Source organism: Macrotis lagotis, chromosome 7, assembly GCF_037893015.1.
Source record: "Macrotis lagotis isolate mMagLag1 chromosome 7, bilby.v1.9.chrom.fasta, whole genome shotgun sequence".
In the NCBI taxonomy this organism is placed as follows: domain Eukaryota; kingdom Metazoa; phylum Chordata; class Mammalia; order Peramelemorphia; family Peramelidae; genus Macrotis; species Macrotis lagotis.
The window spans coordinates 196,658,446-196,679,508 of record NC_133664.1 but is presented as its reverse complement, the minus strand read 5'-3'; the positions used below and the strand labels follow the sequence as shown (position 1 = coordinate 196,679,508).

At 35.1% G+C, this 21,063-nt stretch overlaps 1 protein-coding gene across 1 annotated transcript in view; it reads left to right on the top strand.

Moving 5' to 3' along the window:
• Positions 1-1,045: 1,045 nt before the first annotated feature.
• PTPRO (protein tyrosine phosphatase receptor type O) overlaps positions 1,046-21,063 on the top strand; it is a 235,431-nt gene continuing 215,413 nt past the window's right edge. Inside the window, exon 1 of the mRNA XM_074194368.1 lies at positions 1,046-1,127. Coding sequence (XP_074050469.1) covers positions 1,053-1,127 — 75 coding nt within the window. The 5' untranslated portion in view covers positions 1,046-1,052. The remainder of the gene's footprint in view (positions 1,128-21,063) is intronic.

Sequence of the window (21,063 nt, the reverse complement as noted above, 5' to 3'; positions counted from 1 at the left end):
TTTCATCGAGAAATTTGGGGAAAATTCTTGATTAGTAAGATTTGGGGTATGTGTGTGTGTGTAAAGGGAGAATAGTAAATTCTCTCTTTCCTTCCTTCCTTCCTTCCTTCCTTCCTTCCTTCCTTCCTTCCTTCCTTCCTTCCTTCCTTCCTTCCTTCCTTCCTTCCTTCCTTCCTCCCTCCCTCCCTCCCTCCCTCCCTCCCTTCCTTCCTTCCTTCCTTCCTTCCTTCCTTCCTTCCATCCTTCCTCCCTCCCTCCCTCCCTCCCTCCCTTCCTTCCTTCCTTCCTTCCTTCCTTCCTTCCTTCCTTCCTTCCTTCCTTCCTTCCTTCCTTCCATCCTTCCTCTCTCTCTCCCTCTCTCCCTCTCTCTCTCTCTTTCTTCTTTCTTCTTTTTTCTCTTCCTTTTCTTTAAAACCTGGTTGACAGTAAGGATGAGGCCTGTTGAACAGAGGACTCAGAGTAGGATGCAAGAAAAGCCACTTATAAGACTCCTTCTGATTGATAGAAGGTAGGGAGATGGGGAGGCGAGACTGGGATGAGGGGCGGAGCCAAGTAGGGAATCTCAAAGCGATTGTGGGCGGGTTCTGGGAGGGAGAGAGAGAGAGATGGTAGGCTTCTTATCTTGTTAAACCTTCAGAGTGAGAGGCTCCTTGTTAGCTGAGGATGCTTAGAGGGCGGTAGGCTGTGCTGGGACTCCCAGCTTGTCACCACGCGGACCCTGCCTGCGGCTCCGAGAAGAGCCGGGTGGCTGCAGCGCCTCGCCCCTTCCCAAGCCCCATCCCTTCATCCTCAGTGAGCCATCAAGCAGCAAGAGAGCTTGCCACATCCTCGGAAAACCCCAGGCGAAGGAAAGGCAGAAGAGCAGTTGTCAGAAAGGGAGAAAAGGGAGGATGCGCCCCCCCGGGAGAGGCGGCGGTGCCGGCCATCTGATCCCTGGGCACCGATACGCCATTGTGAACTGAGGGAACCAGCGGGAGAAGCAGAGCGGGAGCCGCCGGCCGCCTCTGCCCAGCCCGCGGCTCGCTCCCTCCCTCGGACCCGTCAGAGCTGCTATGGGAAGCCGGCCCACGAGGGCGAACCGCAGCCTCATGATCCTGCCCCTGCTCGGGCTCTTTGTGCTCCTCAAGGTAAGGGACACGCCGACACCCGCATGAGCTGCCTCCCTGGCCACAGCGCCAGCTGGCTTAGCCCTGCCAGGGCTCTGCCCTCTTAGAATGCGAGCCAGCACGCTGGGATAGCACAGATGTGCTGTGGCTGCCCCCGGGAGAGCCAGCTTTGCTCTTGGACTTGAGCGTGGATATTTAGTCGCTTCATATGTCTTTGTATTTGGTTTGGGGCCTTATAGGGAAAGGGGGGGCGGGAGCCAGAAGAGAAGTTTATCTCGTTCCTGTTGCTTTATCGTTATGCCTCCCCACCCCCAACATTCAGAAATGGGAGTCGGAATCAAAGGTGGGCTTGTAGAGTAAAGCCGCCTAAGGAAAAATGAGGTCACTTTCCATTCACCTAGGCAGTTGCTTTGCTCCCCCAATCTCGCAGAGTATCTGTCTTTAATTTCTTTCCTGGATGTAGACTGCAGATGTTAGCTATAATTATACATTTTCTTTTTCTTGAACTGAGAGACTAAGTCATATTGAGTATTGTGGATGAATCTCTTTGCAGATCATTATCTCTGCTTGCAGGCACTGCTAAATAGTAAGCTCTCGAGGATTTTTTCGTTTCTTCTTTCAAACAGAATTGGAATCATAAACCTTGGCATATTGATGCGTTTCTGGAGATGCCATCATGAATAGTAAATGTTTGGAATCCTTTTACAATTAACTTTTCAATATCTACTTTGAATGACTGCATTTCAAGTATTTTTCTTGGGTGGAGAAGGTGATTATTGAATATATCTGCATAAAGCAAAAATAACAATCATAGGATTATACGGTTGAAAGGAACGTCAGAGGCTCTTTAGTTCACTCTCTTAATTTTATAGATGAGGTAACTGAAGCCTAGAGAGGTGATGTGACTTGTCTAAGATCACGCAGCATCGATTATTTTTAAAACTTTTTTTTGCAAGCTACTTAGTATCTATATACTGCAGTACAAACTTGTTGAAGATCTTCCTGAGAAATGGAGTGAAGTTGTAAATTAATTATCTATCACTCTGTCTTTAGGAGTTCTGTTTTAATTCTTTAATCAGTTGCTATATTCCTCAGCAAATTGAAGAATATAGAATGGGAGCTGTCCTTTTAGTACCATGGTAATATCTAATCCTGCATACCAAGGAGATATTAATGAATAGAAATAATTTTCATATCAGAGATTTCAATCCTTGCTTATATACTGCATGAATTAACAAACATTTGACTGTGGGACCTGTGCTACACCAACAAAGGCAATATTTTACTTTTAATCTCATATTCTCCACTAAAGTCCTGCTCATCTTACTACAGTTGTGAACCCAGGGCAAAGACTAAGCCAGAATACAACCTCTGAGAGGTCCTACCAAGCTGCAACGGCTTTGAGTATAGGCCAAGTGATGTCTGTTGTCTGGGTACAAGCCAAGTTCAGAAAGACTCATCGCTGAGTTGGCTGCATAAAAAATTGATCTCAAAGATGATCTACTAATGTATAAAGGGGAGTGCCATCTGTGTCAGTGAAATGAATGCTCATACTTATGAAATTATGAATTCTTAAATATTAAATATATTCTGGCTCACCTTGATGGCAAGAAAATAAGATGTTACAAGGAGACATTAAAAAAAGATTTATGAGCAACTTTTGTAATACATTTTAGACCTACAGGAAGCAGCAGCAAAGGAATAGATGTAAATTAAATGATTTAACAGAAAGTCTATTAAGTTAACAACTATTTCTAAAAGCTTTTTGTGTAGAAAAAATTTGATTAGGCATAGCAGTTTCCATTTTGTACTTTGTCCTTACCAATGCTTGCAATTTCTTATGAAATGACTCTGAATTTTTCTCTGCTATGTAAAGACTTTCATCACCAAAAGATTGATCATCAAGTGATTTGAAGTAGGGGCAGGAAAACTTAGGAAGATCATGTACTAAAGTGTGATCTGTGTTGAAGGACATATCAATGCAATTCCAAATATTTTGAAGCATTGCAATTGCTATCCTTTCAACTTTTATAGCAGAAAATCGGAACATAAAGTAAATAGATACCACTCATGTGCTTTCCTGTGACATGTCATCTAAATACCTGAAAATACCTGGCTGATTCCTTTTTTAAGGAAATTTTTTGTCCATACAGGTAATAAAATTTTGGTATAAAATTATATCTTTACTAAACAATGTAAGAGTGGAAAGGGCACTGAATTTGGAATCAGAGATACTAGATGTGAATTGTAGTTCTGTTACTAGTGAATAACTTGGAGTAAGACTGAGTCATCAAAAACATATTTGAATGCAGAGTTATTACTCATGTGTGAATCAGTCATAAATCATTCACCAAAAAAGAAACAACTCTGCTAAAATATACCTTCCCATAGCTTTTATGACAGTTATCAAATCTTCTGAGAATGTGTAATCCATGATATGTAAGTTAAAGCCCCTAAGGAAAATAAATCAAGGGTACTTTATCACTAAAATAGAATAATAACTTTATTAAATTACAAATGATGACTAACTGTTGTTCCCTAAACTTAAACCTTACTAAATAAGTAAATTAGGACAGCCCATATGTTTCTTATAGACATATAAGAGTGAAATACAGATTTAGGTTCAAGCACCTTATTTTTATGATAAATCCAATGTTTTGTTTGCTGTCTTTCATTAAGATACTATGAGATTAATTAAGATATAAATAATTCATTATGAACAATTAGATTTGTTTTATCTCCATTATATTTTTGGTATTTGTAGAAATAGTTGAAAAAATAGATGACTAAGTTATTAATGTTGTATTCCTTAGTTAGGCAATTAATCGAATAAAAGGAAATATAGTATAAGGGAAAGGGCTCTGAACTGAGAGTATGAAAGTCCAGGACTCCATTCCAGACTACTTGTGTCACTTCAGTTCAGTCATTTAATTTCTCTGGTCTTCTGCATCCTTATTAAACAAATGAGATTTGGACTAGATTACACTTAGAGTTCTTTCAATGTCTAAAGCTATGGTTTTATGAATCATAAAATCTTGTCTCTGCTTGTCTCATTCTCCTAAATCTTTCTATAATTATTTTACTTACAATAGAAAAATTTGAATCCAAGAATGTCAGGATCATTGTCTAACTCCACAATCTTACACCCCCCCCCCCGAGTTTACCATCATTTATTCTTCCATCAATTTAGATAGAATTGGGAGATGTCAATATATACCTTTACATTATCTTCTTCTGATTCATCCATTAACTATGGATGTTCTTCAAGACCTCTTGGAACCTCTTCTCTTTTCCCCTATGCTCTCCATGATTTCATCAGCTCCAATGTGTACAGTGATCATCTCTACAGATAATTCCCAGGTTAATCAACCCTAATCATTCTCTTAAGCTCCAGTCTTGCATCACCAACTGCTCCTGGACATCTAAGACTGTCCTATAGGCACCTTAGACCTGTAGGCATCTCAAACTCACTATGTTAAAAATAGAATTCATTATCTTTCCTCCAAAACCTTCCTTTTAGATTTCCCTTATATTATTAAGGGCACCAACACCTTTTCAGTCACTCGGGTTTACAACCTTTAAGTTGTCATGCTCACTCCATACATCCAATCTATTGACAAATTTTGTCTACTCTGCTTTTGCAGCTCTTCTTGTATATGAAGTTTCTATCTTCTCACTGAGCCATTACCTTGGTGAAGGTCCTTTTCACTTCAAGCCTGTACTTTTGCAATGGAATTTATAATTGGCTCCCTTGCCTTAAGATTTTGCCTACTCCAATCTGTCCTTCACTCAACTGTCAAAGTGATTTTCCTGTATTTGGCATTCCTCAGAGATATTGTGATTTTTGTTCTACACCATCACAATAAAGAAAATATCAAAATAAAGTGAATTTTGAATTTTTGGGTTTCACAGTGCATATAAAAACTTCGTTTACACTATACTGTAGTCCATTAAGTGTGTAATAATATTATGTCTAAACATGTACATACTTTAATTAAAATATTTTATTGCTAAAAAAATGCTTACCATCATCTGAGCCTGCTTTGAGTCATAATCTTTTTGCTGGTGGAGGGTTTTGCCTTGATGTTGATGGCTATTGACTAATAAGAGTGGTGGTTGCTAAAGGGTGAAGTGATTTGGAAATTGCTTAAAATAAGACAATAATGAAATTTGCTACATTGATTGACTCACAAAAGATTTCTTTGTAGCAGGTGATGCTATTTGACAGCATCAGTAGAACTTCTTTCAAAATTGGAGTCAATCCTCTTAAATGCTATTGCTGTTTTATGAACTAAGTTTATGTAATAGTTTTCAATACTGCAGTGTCTCAAGGAATAGGGAGGCCCTAGGAAAAGGAGAGAGATGGGGGAGTGGGGACAGCTGATTGGTGAAGCAGTCAGACACACCATGGAACACACACAGTATTTATTGCTTAAGTCTTATTTGGGGGTGGTTTGTGGCCCCTCTAAACAATGACAATGCTAACATCAAAGATCATTTGTCACTAATCACCAAAAAGATTTGATAATAATGAAATATTGTGAGATTTACCAAAATGTGACACAACGACATATAATCATATTCTGTTGGGAAAAAAATGACACTTATAGACTTGTTTGATGCAGAATTGCCATAAATATTCTATTTGTAAAACCAAAAAACCCAAAAAAACCTAATATCTACAAAGCATAATAAAGTGAGGTGCAATAAAATAAGTTCTACTTATAATGAAGTTCTGATTGGGTAATTTCCCATCAATAAACACTAATATCTCAAAGATCAAATACAAAATATTGTTGTTTAAATTGCTTCACAACTTTGTCCCCTTCCTATCTTTTTGGTTGTCTTATACTTTAGTCCCTTCTACATACTCTAAGAACCAGAGACTCTGGCCTCCCTGCCGTTCCTCAAACAGCACTCCATTGCATGATTCTATGCCTTTTCGTTAGTTACTTCCCCAATCTGGAATATTTTTCCTTCCTTATCTTGGTCTCCTGGTTTCCCTGACTTTCTTTAAGACTCTGTTCAAATCCCATTTTCTGCTAGAACTCTTTCCTGGTGCTCTACTGCTAGTGCTTCCCCTCTGAAGAGACATTCCATTTGCACCTTATATAATTTGCATGCACATCTTTGTTTCCATGTCATCTCACACATTAGAAGTAGGAACTGTATTTTTTGTGTTTCTATTAGTTGCATTAAACATTTAATATATATGTGTTGACCAATTAACCATCTTTTTTATATTGTAGTAATCTGAAAATTATTTTCCTTGAACCCACTGACGTGGTATGCTTATTTCTCTTTTAGCTCTTCTATTTTTCTTACCTCTCTATAATTAATGGTTTTTTTTAGGTTTTTGCAAGGCAAATGGGGTTAAGTGGCTTGCCCAAGGCCACACAGCTAGGTAATTATTAACTGTATGAGACCGGATTTGAGCCCAGGTACTCCTGACTCCAGGGCCCGTGCTTTATCCACTGCGCCACCTAGCTGCCCCTATTATTAATGTTGAAAAAAAATCAATATGTATTTCTACTAGCTTCTGATTCTGGAAGATGTTTATATTTATTCCCATAAAGTATGAGTTTTGAGACTCTTCATGGTACTTACAAGCCAAAAAAAATCATTTATTTACCCTTGAAAGTATAAACATGTACCAGAAGAAAGCCTTTGCTCTCCTATGCTTTTTTCCCACAAGCTCTTACACAGTAGTTTTCCTTTTTGAAATAGAATTCATATTATATATCACATAGTGGAATTTATAGTCTTTGCATTTCATCCCAAACAGGCAGGGGCACTGACATTGCAATAAAGTATGTTGCTATTGACTTCCACACCATCTGATTTCTTTGATGAATGGTCCAGTCAGCTAGGCAGCCTCTTTCACATAGAAGCATCACTGTTGAGAAGCTGATGATGATTGACTTTAATATGTGACTGTGGATAAAATGATTTCTGCTGTGCACATCTGTCCATGTTTTTCTTTGGCAATGTGAGAACATATGGAACATATCTGTGCTCGCATCATGACAAGTGAAGACAGATAGGAACATGAAAAAATATCAACTTAGGTATTTCAACTCAAATGTTTCCATAAGAAAATAAAATAAAAGAGTAAGCCTCTTTTACCCTTAACTTGAAAACATTCCATCCTTCTGACTTTTGAAGGAATGTAAGGGTATAATTACATGAAGAGAAGATTGATTTCAACTTGCATTTATATAGATTCTTAGAAAAGTTAGATATGCCTCCCAATTCTAATCTTCAAATTATTTCAAAGGATGTTCAGCATAGATTATGGTTAATGCACTTATATATTTAAATTCTTTACAAGATATGTGATTTTGTTGTGTGGTTCTCCATAGCTGAATATCGCTGGGAATCCCTCTAGGCCTTTGGAAGGTAGTTTCATTAGTAGATGGGTAGAGCAAAGTAATAACAATGTCTTGATTTCTATAGGTGAACCTTTCTGAATTTAACTAGTTTGATGCTGAGATTATAGACAAATAACCTACCACCAGTTTTACAACTTGAAGCTTTTTCATCCTGGAGGTGTCTGCTGGAATTTGTTTTTTTATTGACCTATTCCACAATATCCCATGACCATCTTTGCACTATAAAAAGACATGGCGTTAGTGGAGTATGAAACTGCAAATGTAAAGAAGATTAGCTCATTCATACTGATAAGAAGATTCTAGATCTGGTGATCTTACCTGTGGTCTATGCACTTGTTTTTAACAATATTTTGTATGGTGTATTTCAATATAATTTGTCTCCTCTTTGATTATGGTGATAGATTCATTAAAGGACCATCTGATTCACTGAGTCCATATTTGAGAAAACATTCCCCACAAGAGAAAACAGACCTAGAGTTATCAAATTACTTGCCAAGGCTGCACAACTAGTTAACATGTCTATCAAAATTATATTTTTTATTGTAGTAAACAAACAATAGATACAGTAGATTCTGACATTCTTTATATCTCTTAGGAACTTCAACATTGACAACCTTGATATTCTCAGAGACCGTTCTGAGAGGGAATTGATAAGAGGAAGAAGTAGGCATATGGTAACTGCTTTCTTTGGATGTTAATACAATATGTCATTTTTATCATATTTTTGAAATCTTCCCTTGTTTGAATCTATTAAAATAATTATTTCATTGCCTTCTGAATTGTTTCTCTTTCAGCACATTTTTTTTAGATTTTTCAAGGCAATGAATGGGGTTAACTGGCTTGCCCAAGGCCACATAGCTAGGTAATTATTAAGTGTCTGAGGTCGGATTTGAACCCAGGTACTCCTGACTCCAAGGCCAGTGCTCTATTCACTGCGCCACCTAGCCACCCCCCAATTTTTTTTTAGATTTTTTCAAGGCAAATGGGGTTAAGTGGCTTGCTCAAGGCCACACAGGTAGGTAATTATTAAGTGTCTGAGGCCGGATTTGAACCCAGGTACTCCTGACTCCAGGGCTGGTGCTTTATCCACTGCGCCACCTAGCCGCCCCTCAGCACATTTTTTTAGAGATATTAGAGTACAGTGCAGAGTTCCATTATCTTTGACAATGAAAATAAACTTCTGTTTTGATGTCAAATTTTTTTCTATTTCACATCTATACTGGGCAACATTTCAGCCCTGCTTACTAAGATTGAGTTTTATTTGTGTTATGAACAACTGAGGCATACCACTTCATTATACATGAGATCAAGCCTGAATGTGATTGCCAAGCTGGAGGTCCAACCTCACCTTTGCCATCTATTTGAGACTCAGTCACCCTACCCTGCATATGTATGATTTAGAAAAGGAGGTAGACCCTTTATGTAATGCAGCAAGAGAATGGCATAAAAATGATCAACCTGAGTATTACTTTGATGTTCACAAAGTATTAAAAAAATACAGAAGCATCTCTAGCATATTGAGCATATATTTATGATGACTTTATAGAAAGGCATAAATAATATTTCCAGTAATTCAAAGGCAAAGGATGGGTTGTGTGGTACATGCAAGTAGAAGGTGTATCTAGTCTGATGACATCAAAGAAATTGAAGTACATAATCAGATAATGTATTTACTATTATTTTTTCATTGGTCAAAGTGTACCAATCTTTTGTGTTAATAAGAAGCTATATTTTCTTTTGGGTATATTGGTCTTTTTCTATCTCAAGACAAATTGACAATCCATAAAATAAATGCCTTGTTCTGGTTATAACAGTGTACATCAAAGTCTATAATTATAATTAAATTGATAATCATGGAAATAGATGTGCTTTTGTAAAACAGAATAATTTAACATGTCATGTTTAATGGTGAGTAATATTACCAGCATCCTAAGAAATCTCACATTACTGTAGGTTTTGTTAAGGTTTTTAGATTTTTGTTAGGTGGAGTAATTGTCTCCAGAAGCTGTCTTGTGCAGAAATGATTAAATATGTGGGTAATAAAAGACCAAACAGATTATGTATTTTCTGGAATATATTAATAACATTTTGATTGTAGAGGACCTCTGTTGAAAGATTACAGTAAAAGTAGGTGATATGGTATATTTGCATTTACATATAAATATGGTGAGAAGATATGACCACATCCATCTCACATTGCATTTTTTACTACCTGAATTACATTTCTTAATTAGTTCCTTTTTTATCAGGAATGACTACATTCTGTAAGAATGGTTAGGTACTTAGGATTAACCATATAGAAATACTGTTCTTCTGAAGCTGTGCTAGAATGATTATAAAGAATGAGAATTAAGCAGCCTGGACTTCATTTTCTTAAATTTGCCCTGACAGATTTTCCCCCCCATGTATGCTTTAGGAATCAACAGACTTTAAATGCAAAACATAGTTTACTAGTCATTCTGGTTCCCTGCTTGGAGACATATTAATAACATTTGTGCCTCTAAAATTGAAGACTATATCTTTTAATATGGGATTCCATTGTCTTTTGTGCTGTCTGGCTTTCACTGAGTGATGTAAAAACTACATTATTTCATTCAGTCCATCAGAAAACTATCTTAGATTCTAATTAGAGATGATCAATTTAGATTTCCAATATTACACTATGAATTTTATATCTAGGTTTACCTTAGATTTAGCTTTATAGCCAAGTCTTTGAATTTCTCTAGCCCAGGGGAGGTCTTAATTGAAACTTTTTAAACAAGTATATATAAGGACTTCATTATTGTTACCTAAACATTTTAGATTTTTTTCTTACCCTCACCTGAAACACTGCTGTTGACTGAAAGAATTCTGTACAAACTGAAGATTGATTTAGTCCCCTTGTTTGTCCTGCAGTGCTACATGAAAATAAAACTTGATGGTTCTAAATTGCCCGCACTAGTCTTATTTAAGATCATACAAGTATATTCTAGATTCGAGTCTGGAGTAAGAAGAAGATAAGAAGATGCATTGTGGCATATTGAATAGAGAGCACTAGACATGGAAGCTAGGAGATCTGGATTCAAATTCCACTTCAGATAGGTTGACTCTGAACAAATCATTTAGTCCCTCAGTTTCAATTTCCTTCTCTGTAATATGGGTCTGATTTTTAATTAACATTTATTTTAAGCATTTTTTTCTTTTTAAATTTGGAAATCCAAATTTTCTCACTTTCTCAGACCCCCCCAGAACCCACTGAGAAGGCAAGAAAAATCTTGCAAAACATATTTCCATATTAGTCAAACAGCAAAAAGAAAGAAAGGAAATAAGGAAGGACAGAAGGAAGAAAGGAAGGAAGGAAGGAAGGAAGGAAGGAAGGAAGGAAGGAAGGAAGGAAGGAAGGAAGGAAGGAAGGAAGGAAGGAAGGAAGGAAGTTATACTTTAATTTGCCCTCAGAGTTCATTGATTCTTTCTAGTGGTGGATAACATTTTTTTTCATCATGAGTCCTTTAAAATTGTCCTGGATCATTGTACTGATCAGAGTAGGGAGGTCGTTCTCAGTTGATAATCATTACAAAATTGCTGTTGCTGTACACTATGACCTCCTGGTTCAATCTTCTCTTTGCATCTGTTCATATAGGTTTTGTCAATTTTTTTTTTTCTGAAACCATCCCTCTCATCTTTCTATAGCACAATAATAGTCCATCACAATCACATGGCACAATTTGTCCAATTGATGGACATTCCCTCAATTTCTAATTCTTTGCCACCACAAAGAGAGCTGATATGAATATTTTTGTACATATAGGTCCTTTTCTATTTTCTTTGAACTCTTTGGGATCAGGCCTGATAGTGATATTACTGGGTCACAGAGTATGAACAGTTTTATAGCCTTTTGGGTATAGTTTCAAAATTGTTTTCCAGAATGGTTGGGAAAAGTTTACTACTCTACCAACAATTCATTAGTATACATAGGTTCCTTCATCACCTCCAGAATTTGTCATTTCTGATAGATGAGTGCTGGTCTCTCAAAATTATTTTAATCTGTCTTTCTCTAATCAGGAGTGATTTAGGACATGGTGCTTATTTTTATAAATTTATCTCTGTTCCCTATATATTTGAGAAATGATGCCTTTGTCAGACCTATTTGTTGTAAAACATTTTTGATATTATTTTGCTGCTTGGCTATTTATTATTTCTCTTTACTTTTAGGAAAATATGGCTTTCCTGTAATTTTTTTTAATTTTAAATTTTCCCCCAGTTATATGCAAAGATAGTTTTCAGCATTCATCCATTTTCCAGTTTATGAATTCCACAATTTTCTACCACTCTCCCTTCCTTCTCATCTCACCATGGCAGGGTCCAATCTGGTAAAAGTTGAATATGTACACTTGTATTTAACATATTTCCATATTAGTTATGTTGTGAAAGGGGAATTAAAACTAAGGAGGAAAAACTATAAGAAAGTGTAAAAACATAAAAGAAATTTAAAAAGATAGCAACATATTCTTTTCTCCGCATTTAGACCCCATAGTTTTGTTTTGCTTTTTTTTTCTTGATGTGACTGTCATCTTTCATAATATGAACTGCTGAGAAGAGCTGTGTCCATTGGAGTTTATCCATCTCATGATGTTAATGTGTACAGTGTTCTTCTCATTCTATTCACTTCTCTTAACATCAGGTCATGCAAGTCTTTCCAAGCTTTTCTAAAATCTGGCTGCTTATAATTTCTTACAGCACAATTCTATTTCATAACATTCATATATCAAACCTATTTGATTAATCCTCAATTGATAGGCATTCCCTCAACTCCCAGTTCTTTGCCACTACAAAAAGAATTGCTATAAATATTTTTGAACATGTGTGCCCTTTCCCCTTTTTTTATGATCTCTTTTGAGATAAAGACCTGGTAGTAGTAGTATTGCTGGATCAAAGGGTATACATAGTTTTATTGCCCTTTGGTCATAGTTCCCAATTGCTCTTTAGAATGGATTGGATCAGTTCACTACTCAACCAAAAGTGTATTAGTCACAATGTCCCCACAACCTCTCCAATATTGATGATTTCTCTTTTTTCTTGTCATCTTAGTCAATCTAATGGATGTGAGGTGGTACCTCAGAGCTGTTTTAATTTGTATTTCTCTAATCAATAATTATTTGGAGCATTTTTTATATATGACTAAAGGTGACTAATTTCTCCATCTGAAAACTACTTGTTCATATTATTTGATGAATTTTCTTTTGGAAAATGACTTGTATTCTTTTAAATTTGACTCAGTTCTCTATATAGTTTAGAAATGAGTCCTTTATCAGAAACATGAATTGTGAAAATTGTTTTCCAGCTTTTTCCATTCCTTCTAATCTTGGCTGTATTGGTTTTGTTTGTACAAAACTATTTTAATTTTGTGTAGTCAGAATCATCAGTTTGCAATTTGTAATGTTTTCTTTTTCTTTTTGATCATAAATTTCTCCCCTCCTCATAGATCTGACAGAAGATTTCTTGTTTTCTTAATTGGCCTATGGTTTCATCCTTTATGTCTAAATTCCATATCCATTTTGAACTTTTTTAGCATAGGGTGTGAGATGTAGGGCTATGCTTTGTTTTTTTCAATTTTCCCAGAAGTGTTTGTCAAATAGTGAATTCTTATCTCAGAAACTAGTCTTTGGGTTTATCAACAGTAGACTACTGTCACTACTCTTTCTTTTGTTCTTTAATTGCTCTGATTCAATTCTCTATTTCCTTTGTATTTTTTCATTAATTCCCTTGATATTCTTGAAATTTTGTTGCTCCAGATGAATTTTATTATTTTTTCTAGCTTTGTAAAATAGGTTTTTTTGCATTTTGATTGGTATGGCACTGAATAAGCAAGTTAATTTAGGTAGAATTATCATTTTTTTATATTAGCTTGATCTACCCTTGATAATGGACATTTTTACATTGTTTAGACATTGTTTAGAACTGACTTTATTTGTGTGAAAAATGTTTTGTAACTGAGTTCATATTGTCTCTCTAGATTTGCCTTGGCAGGTAAATTCCCAAGTATTTTATATTTTCTAAAGTTATTTTAAATGGAATTTCTCTTCATATCTCTGTTGTGTTTCATTGATCATATATAGAAATGCTGATGATTTATATAGTTTTATTTTATATTTTGCTAGTTTTCTAAAGTTGTTAATTGCTTCAAGTAGTTTTTAGTTGACTTTTTAGGCTTCTCTAACAATACCATTATATCATCTGCAAAGAATAAAAGTTTTGTGTCCTCATTGCCTATTCAAATTCCTTCAGTTTCTTTTTCTTTTCTTTTCTTATTGTTTATTGCTAACATTTGTAATACAGTATTGAATAATTGTGTCATCCTTGTATCATTCTTAATCTTATTGGAAATATTACTTGTTTATCCCTATTACATATAATGCTTTATCTAGTTTTTCTTTTTACTTATGTGCTCAATTCATTGATCTCCTCTTTATTTCATGCATATTGGAGATATTAAATTTTCCCTGATTACTGATTTGTCTTCACCCACAAGTTTTGGTATGATGTCTCATCGTTGTCATTATCTTGGATTAAATTGCTGATTATTTCTATGATTTTTGTTTGATCCACTCATTTATTTGGTTTAGTTTATCCTTCCATGACACTTTATTACATGTAATTTTTACTGATGATTAATTACATGATCTAAAAAATTTGATTGTGAGGTTTTTATGCCTTACATAAGGTCAATTTTTTGGTAGGGTACTGCAGGAAAAAAGGGATATTCCTTTCTATTCCCAGGCAGTTTTTTCCTAGAGGTCTATAATATCTAATCTCTCTGAAATTCCATTTACCTTCTTGTTTATTTTTCTGTTAGATTTACCTAAATTTGACAGAGGGAGATTGGGATCCCCCACTAGTATAGTCTTGTTTTCTATGTTTCCATTCTCCTCTATGGATGTGGATGCTACACCACAATATTGATATTATTTCATTGCCTATGGCACCTTTTAAGAAGATGTAGTTTCCTTCCTTTTCCCTTTTAATTAAAACTATTTTTGCTTTTGCTTTGTTTGAGACCAGGATTTCTATCCCTGCTATTCTTTTTAGCTTCACTTGAACCATAATATATTCTGCTTCAGTCTTTTACCTTTACCCTGTATGTATCTCTCTTCTTCAAATGTATTTCTTGTTAATATTTTGTAGGATTCTAGTTTGTAATCTACTCTGCTGCTATCCACTTCCATTTTATGGGAGAGTTCATTCCATTCGTATTAACAGTTATGAATACCATCTCTGTATTTCCCTCCACACTCTCTTCCCTCTGTTTGTGCTTTTCTCTTTACTTTCCCCTTATCCCTGCTCACCAATGCTTTGCTTTTGATGGTTGCCTCTTCATCAATTCTCTCTTCTATCAACCCTCTTCCCTTTCCTTTTCCCCCTTTCCCCTTTACTATTTTTAACCTACTTTAATTTTACCTTGTTTTTATTTTACACACACACACACACATACACACACACACACACACACACACACACACACACAGAGAACTTCCCTACCAGGCAGGATAAATTTCTCATCCTAATTGTGAATGTGTGTTATTACCTCTTTGGATCAAGTCTACTGAAAATAAGATTTCCTCAGTGCTCACAGCCACCCTTCTTTTTCCTCTACTATAATATGTCCTTTGTGCCTTTCCATGTGATGTTATTTATCCTCTAATGCCTTGCCATCTCCCAGTATAATTCTTCTTTTCATGTCAATTGTTTTATACCTATCTTGTACCCCAAACCTCTATCAAGTTCTAATCCTTTTATCTGTCCTGATAAAAGTACAATTTTTCAAGGGTTGATTGATTGATTTATAAGCATCATTAACTAATATTAACTTCAAGTCCAGTCTCTGTCCAAGTACAATCCCCTCAACTGTCCAATTAGAAGTACAATTCTCAGGGGCCATAAACATCATCTGATTATAATCAATTTATATCCAAGTATACTCTTTCCAAATGCATTCCCTCCTACCATCCCTATAGCAATACAACCCTCATGAACTGAAGTATAATATAAAGCAGAAATCACTTCATAATCCATTCCAACTCAGAATCTCTAAATACACTCCCTCCTGTCCCAGTAGAACCAGGATCTTCATTATCTAAAGGACCTACTAAAGCATGATCTCTTTCAAGATCAATCTATATCTATACTCTCTGCTAAGTAGACTTTTTTCAATTCTCAAAAACTTATAGGTATTGTCTTCTCATGTAGGTACATCTCTTGAGTCTTAAATTTGAAAATTAAATGTTCTATTCAGTTTTTTTATCAAGAAAGTTTGAAAGTGCTCTATTTCATTGAAAACCCATCTTTTCCTTTGAAAGAATATGCTAATTTTGCAGGGTAATTGATTCTTGGTTGTAATTCAAGGTCTATTGCCTTCAGAAGATCATATTCCAGGCCCTCTGATCCTATGATATTGTAGCTGATAAATCCTTAATAATCCTGACTGTGACTCTCTAGTATTTAAATTGCTTACTTTTGACTGCTTGCAGTATTTTGTCCTTTAGCAAATAATTCTGAAATTTGGTTACCAATATTCCTTGGATTTTTATCCTGGGATCTCTTTCTGGGGATGATCAATGTATTCTTTCGAGGACTATTTTGTCTTCTTGTTATAGTAGAGTAGTTCTCCACGAAAATTTCCTGGCAGATATTGTCCAGGTTCTTTTTCTGATTGTGGCTTTAAGATAACAGTGATTTTAACATTATTTCTCCTGGATCTATTTTCCTAAGAGATACTTTACATTTTCTTCCATTTTTTCCAACCTTTTGGTTTTGTTTGATGGAATCTTGGTGTCTCATAGAGTCTTTAGTTTCCATTTGTCCAACTCTAGTTTTAGGATTTTATTTTCTTCAGTTTGCTCTTGGATTTCCTTTTTCCAGTTGGTTAATTTTACTTTTAAATGAATTGTTTTCTTTTCTAGTTTTTTTAATCTTACTTTTTGATGTAACATTCCTTTTCCAGTTGGTCGGGTTCACTTTTAAAGAAGTTGCTTTTTTTCTCATTTGGCCAATTTTATTTTTAAAGGTATAGTTTTCTTCAGTCAATTTTTTTTGTAATTTTTCTGCATAACTCTCACTTCTTTGCTCCATTTTTCTTCTTTCTCTATTCTTTGGCTTTTGAAGTCCTTTCTGAGTTCTTCTAGGAGGTCTTTCTGGATTTGAGAGCATTTCATAAACTCTTTTGAGGCTTCACATGTTGACATTTTGTCATTGCTTTCAACTTCTGAGATGGTGTTTTTTTCATCCTTATCAGTATAGTAGTTAAGTATAGTTAGCATCTATTCTTCTCATTTTGATAGTTGAGCTCTGCTCGTGGGTTGCAGGGGGTATAGTTCCAAGCTTTTTGTGCTGAAACTGGGGATCTGGTTCCTGGTTTACCACTTTCTCTTGTCATTGTCTATGGTGTTTCAGTTACTAGCAGTTTGTTTTGTTCCCTCATTAGAGTTGTCCAACCCAGTTTCACTGGTGTTCCTGGACTCAAATTTTGCCTTTTGACCTGGGATTGGGACCCTCACTGCTGGCCCATTGTAGTAAGCTGTGCTGTGGTTAAGAACCTCTTGCTTTCTTCCTAGCTTTCCTGCCTATAATGGGCTATACTCCTCTTTCACCCACTTTAGACAGATTTTTTTGAAGTTTCTCCATGACATCTTGAGTTGAGAACTTATTTCATTCTGATTTTTTGGGGGGTTCTGTCATTTTAGGGTCTGTTTAGAGGGTAGGTTTCATTAAAAGTTGTTTTGCGAAGAGTTCTGAGAGCTTCCTAGCTTCATGCCACCATCTTGGCTCCACCCAGGAAGTCCACTTTTAACAAAATATAGTTTCCCTGTCTTTTAAAATTATATATCTATATCTATATATCTATATCTATCTATATCTATCTCTATCTCTATCTCTATCTCTATCTCTATATCTATGTCTACGTCTACATCTATATCTATATATTTATGCTTTTATTTTTCTAAGATCATGATTGCTACTTCTGCCATTTTACTTCATTTAATGCATACTGCATTTTGCTCCAGATTTTTAATTTAACTCTGTATGTGTCTCTTTTAAAAACATGTGAGGGATTCTGGTTTCTAATGCATTTTTCTATCCACTTCTGTTTTATGGGTTAACTCATCCCATTTGCATTCACAGTTATGCTTACTAACTTTATAATTATTTCCATTCTATTTTCTTCATTTATACTTTTCTTTTTTTTAGTCCTGTTCATCCTGAAACATCAGATTTGCTTCTGACCACTACCTCCATTAATCTGCCCTCCCTTTTCTTATCCTTACTCCATATATCTTATCATCTTCTCTTCCTTTTTTCCCTATTAAGTTTCATTCCTTACCCAACTATGTGTGTGTGTCTGTGTGTATTCACATATACACATACACATTCTTCCCTCTTTAAGCCAATTTTGATAAAATTGATATCCAACCATTGCCTGCCACCATCACCACTCTCATCTCATTTATCTTGTACTTTAAAAGCTTCCTTTTATGTGGGAAAACTTTTCCATTCTACTTTTCCTTTTCCCTTTCTCCTTGTGCATCCCTTTTTTCTCCTTCATTTTTTGAGATCATTCCAACATAATTGACTCACACTTAGACTTCTAGTTGTGCTAATAATGATTGATAGTAACTTAAGAGTTATCTATTTCATCTTCCCATATAGGAATGCAAATAGTTTAACCTTATTGAATTTTGATATTTACCCTTATGTGATTCTCTTGACTCTTGTGCTTGAATGTCTTCCCATGTAGGAATGTAAATAATATAATCTTGTTTATTTTCTTGTGTTTGAATGTCAAATTTTGTATTCAGCTGTTTTCTTTTCCATTGAGAATGCCTTAAAGTCCTCTATTTCATTAAATATCCATTTTCTTCCTCCTGAAAGATTATATTCAATTTTGCTAGTTATTCTTGATTCATTGATAGATATGCTAACTTCTCTGCCTTCTAGAATATCATATTCCAAGTTCTCCCCTTGTTTAAGATGGAAGCTACTAAATCTGACTATGTCTCCCTGGTATTTGAATGATTTCTTCCTGGATACTTGCAATATTTTCTTCATGACCTGGAAACTCTCTAATTTGACTACAATATTCCTAGGAGTTATCATTTTGGGATATCTTATAGGAGAGAATCACTGGGTTCCATTTTTATTTTACCTTCTGAATCTAAGGTAGGAGGTAGACTTTATGGTTTCTTGAACTATGATGATGTCAAGGCTCTTTCATTATGGCTTTCAAGTAGTCCAATAATTCTTAAATTATCTCTTCTCAATCTATTTTTCAGGTCACTTGTTTTTCTAATGAGATATTTAACATTTTCTTCTATTCTTTTCATTCTTTTAATTGTATTATTATTTCTTGGTATCTCATGGAGTCATAAGCTTCCAGTTGTCCAATTTTAGGTATCAAAGAATCATTTTCTTCAGTAAACTTTTGGATCACTTTTTCTATTTGACTTATTTTTCTTTTTTAAGGAGTTATTTTCTTTGCTGAATGTTTGTGCCTCACAATTTACCATTCTGCTCTTAAGTGTTATTTTCTCCTGTATGTTTTGTACTTCTTTTCAACCAAACAATAAATTGTCTTAATCATAATTTTCTTGAAACATTCATATTTCTTTTCCTAATTTTTCTTCTTCCACTCTTATCTCTTACTTCTACCTAACAATTTCTTTCTTCTCACAATTCTTGTTGGGCTTGAGTTCAATTTTTATAGTTTTTTGAGGTCTTGCTTGTAATTATTTTTACATTATTGTTTTCCTCTGAATTTACATCTTGGTCTTTCCTGGACCATTATAACTTTTTAGGGTCCTGTCCTTTTGTTGTTGTTGTTGTTGTTGTCTACTCATTTTTCCAGTCTACTTATTCACTCTGAACCAGCTGGTGGGGAGACATGGTGCCAAGCTTCAGGATTTTTCATGCTGCTATTTTCAGAGATAGTTCTGAGGTTCTACAAGTTTTTTTGTACTTTCAAGTTGTTGTGATCCAGGTTCAGGTGCAGCTCCTGCTTTCCTGGTCTTCACTATAGTCTTTACCCAGGAAGGACTCCTGTTCCCCTTTAACATTACTGATAGTTCTGCCCTAGCTTGAGCTATGGATTAACCCCCATCCTGGTGTCATAAACCTCTCTTGCAGTTTCTATGTTGTCTTACACTGGAAAAAGGTCTTTTGATGACTCTGTGATTCCATAATTTAATTTGAGGAGTTATTTAAATGTTAATTGGAGGGAAATGCTGGGAAGAATTATAATTTTGTAATGTTGTAATTTTGTTAAATAAGGGAATTATTTGCTCCAGTTCTCTCTTCCATTGGTATTATTGATTCAATTCTATTCAACAAATAATTGTTGCATACTATTTTGGGGGATTATAAATTGGAAATGAAACAATTCATAGCATCAAATGGATTATATACTACTTGGGTAGGAAAGATGGGAAAATGGGATAGATAGCTTATACAATGAATGTAAACTTGGGTTCTTAAAAGATCTCATCAAGTTCAAATGATGACCATGATAATAAAAAGATTTAGGTTTAAAAAATCAACTTCACAAGTATGAGATCAATTAGTCATCAAGTATTTATTAATTACTTTATATATGCCTGATGCTGTGATTGGTACTGGGTAGTTACAAATACAATGAACAAAGTCATCTTAACTCACACGTATATGTGAGGAATTTATGACTAATAATTTTTTTTTGAAAAAAGATTGGGACTAACAAACTAAATATTGGTTAGCAATGTAACAAAAGAAAGAAAATGGTCTAATAGTCTTTTAGGTTTCATCATGGGGACAGGATGCCAAGAATCAGGACATGATCACATAACACCTGGAGTATGGGGTTCACTTCTAGGAAGGATATTGATAAATTAAAGATAGATGAGAATCACCACGAAACATGAGGAAGATTTATGCCATATGAAAATCAGTTGCTTGGGGAATATAAGAGTCATTTTAATGTATTCAAAAAGCTGACATATCCAAGAGCGGTTAAATTTTTCTCCCCTGCTTTGCTTCAGAAGGTAGAACAAAGAACAATCAATGGAAGACACAAAGAAGCAAATTTAGGCTTATTATAAGGGAAAAAATTCACCAACAATAAAAACCACATTGGAATATAGTGGGTTGATTTTCACTGGAGATATTCAAACAATTGTCAGATAACCATTTGTTTGACAAGTAGCAGAAATTCTTCTTTAGGTATGGGCTTAATAGGAAAGAGGGAGGAAGAAAGAGAAGAACTAAGGAAGAAGGAAAAGAAGAAAAGAAGGAAGAAAAAGGAAAGAAAGGAAGGAAAGAGACAGGGGAAAAAAGAAGGAAAGAAATAAAGATGAAGGGATGGAAGCATTTATTAAGTGACTACTACATGCATTTTATCAATAGATAAACAGATGAACATATCCTTTTCCCTTGACTGCCATCAACAAAAATATTCAAGGAACTTTGTGAAGTATTAACTTTACTATGACAAAAAAATAGCTCCAATCCTCAAGGAATTTACATTTATGTGAAGAAAATGAGGGAGAAAAATGGTCAAATATATC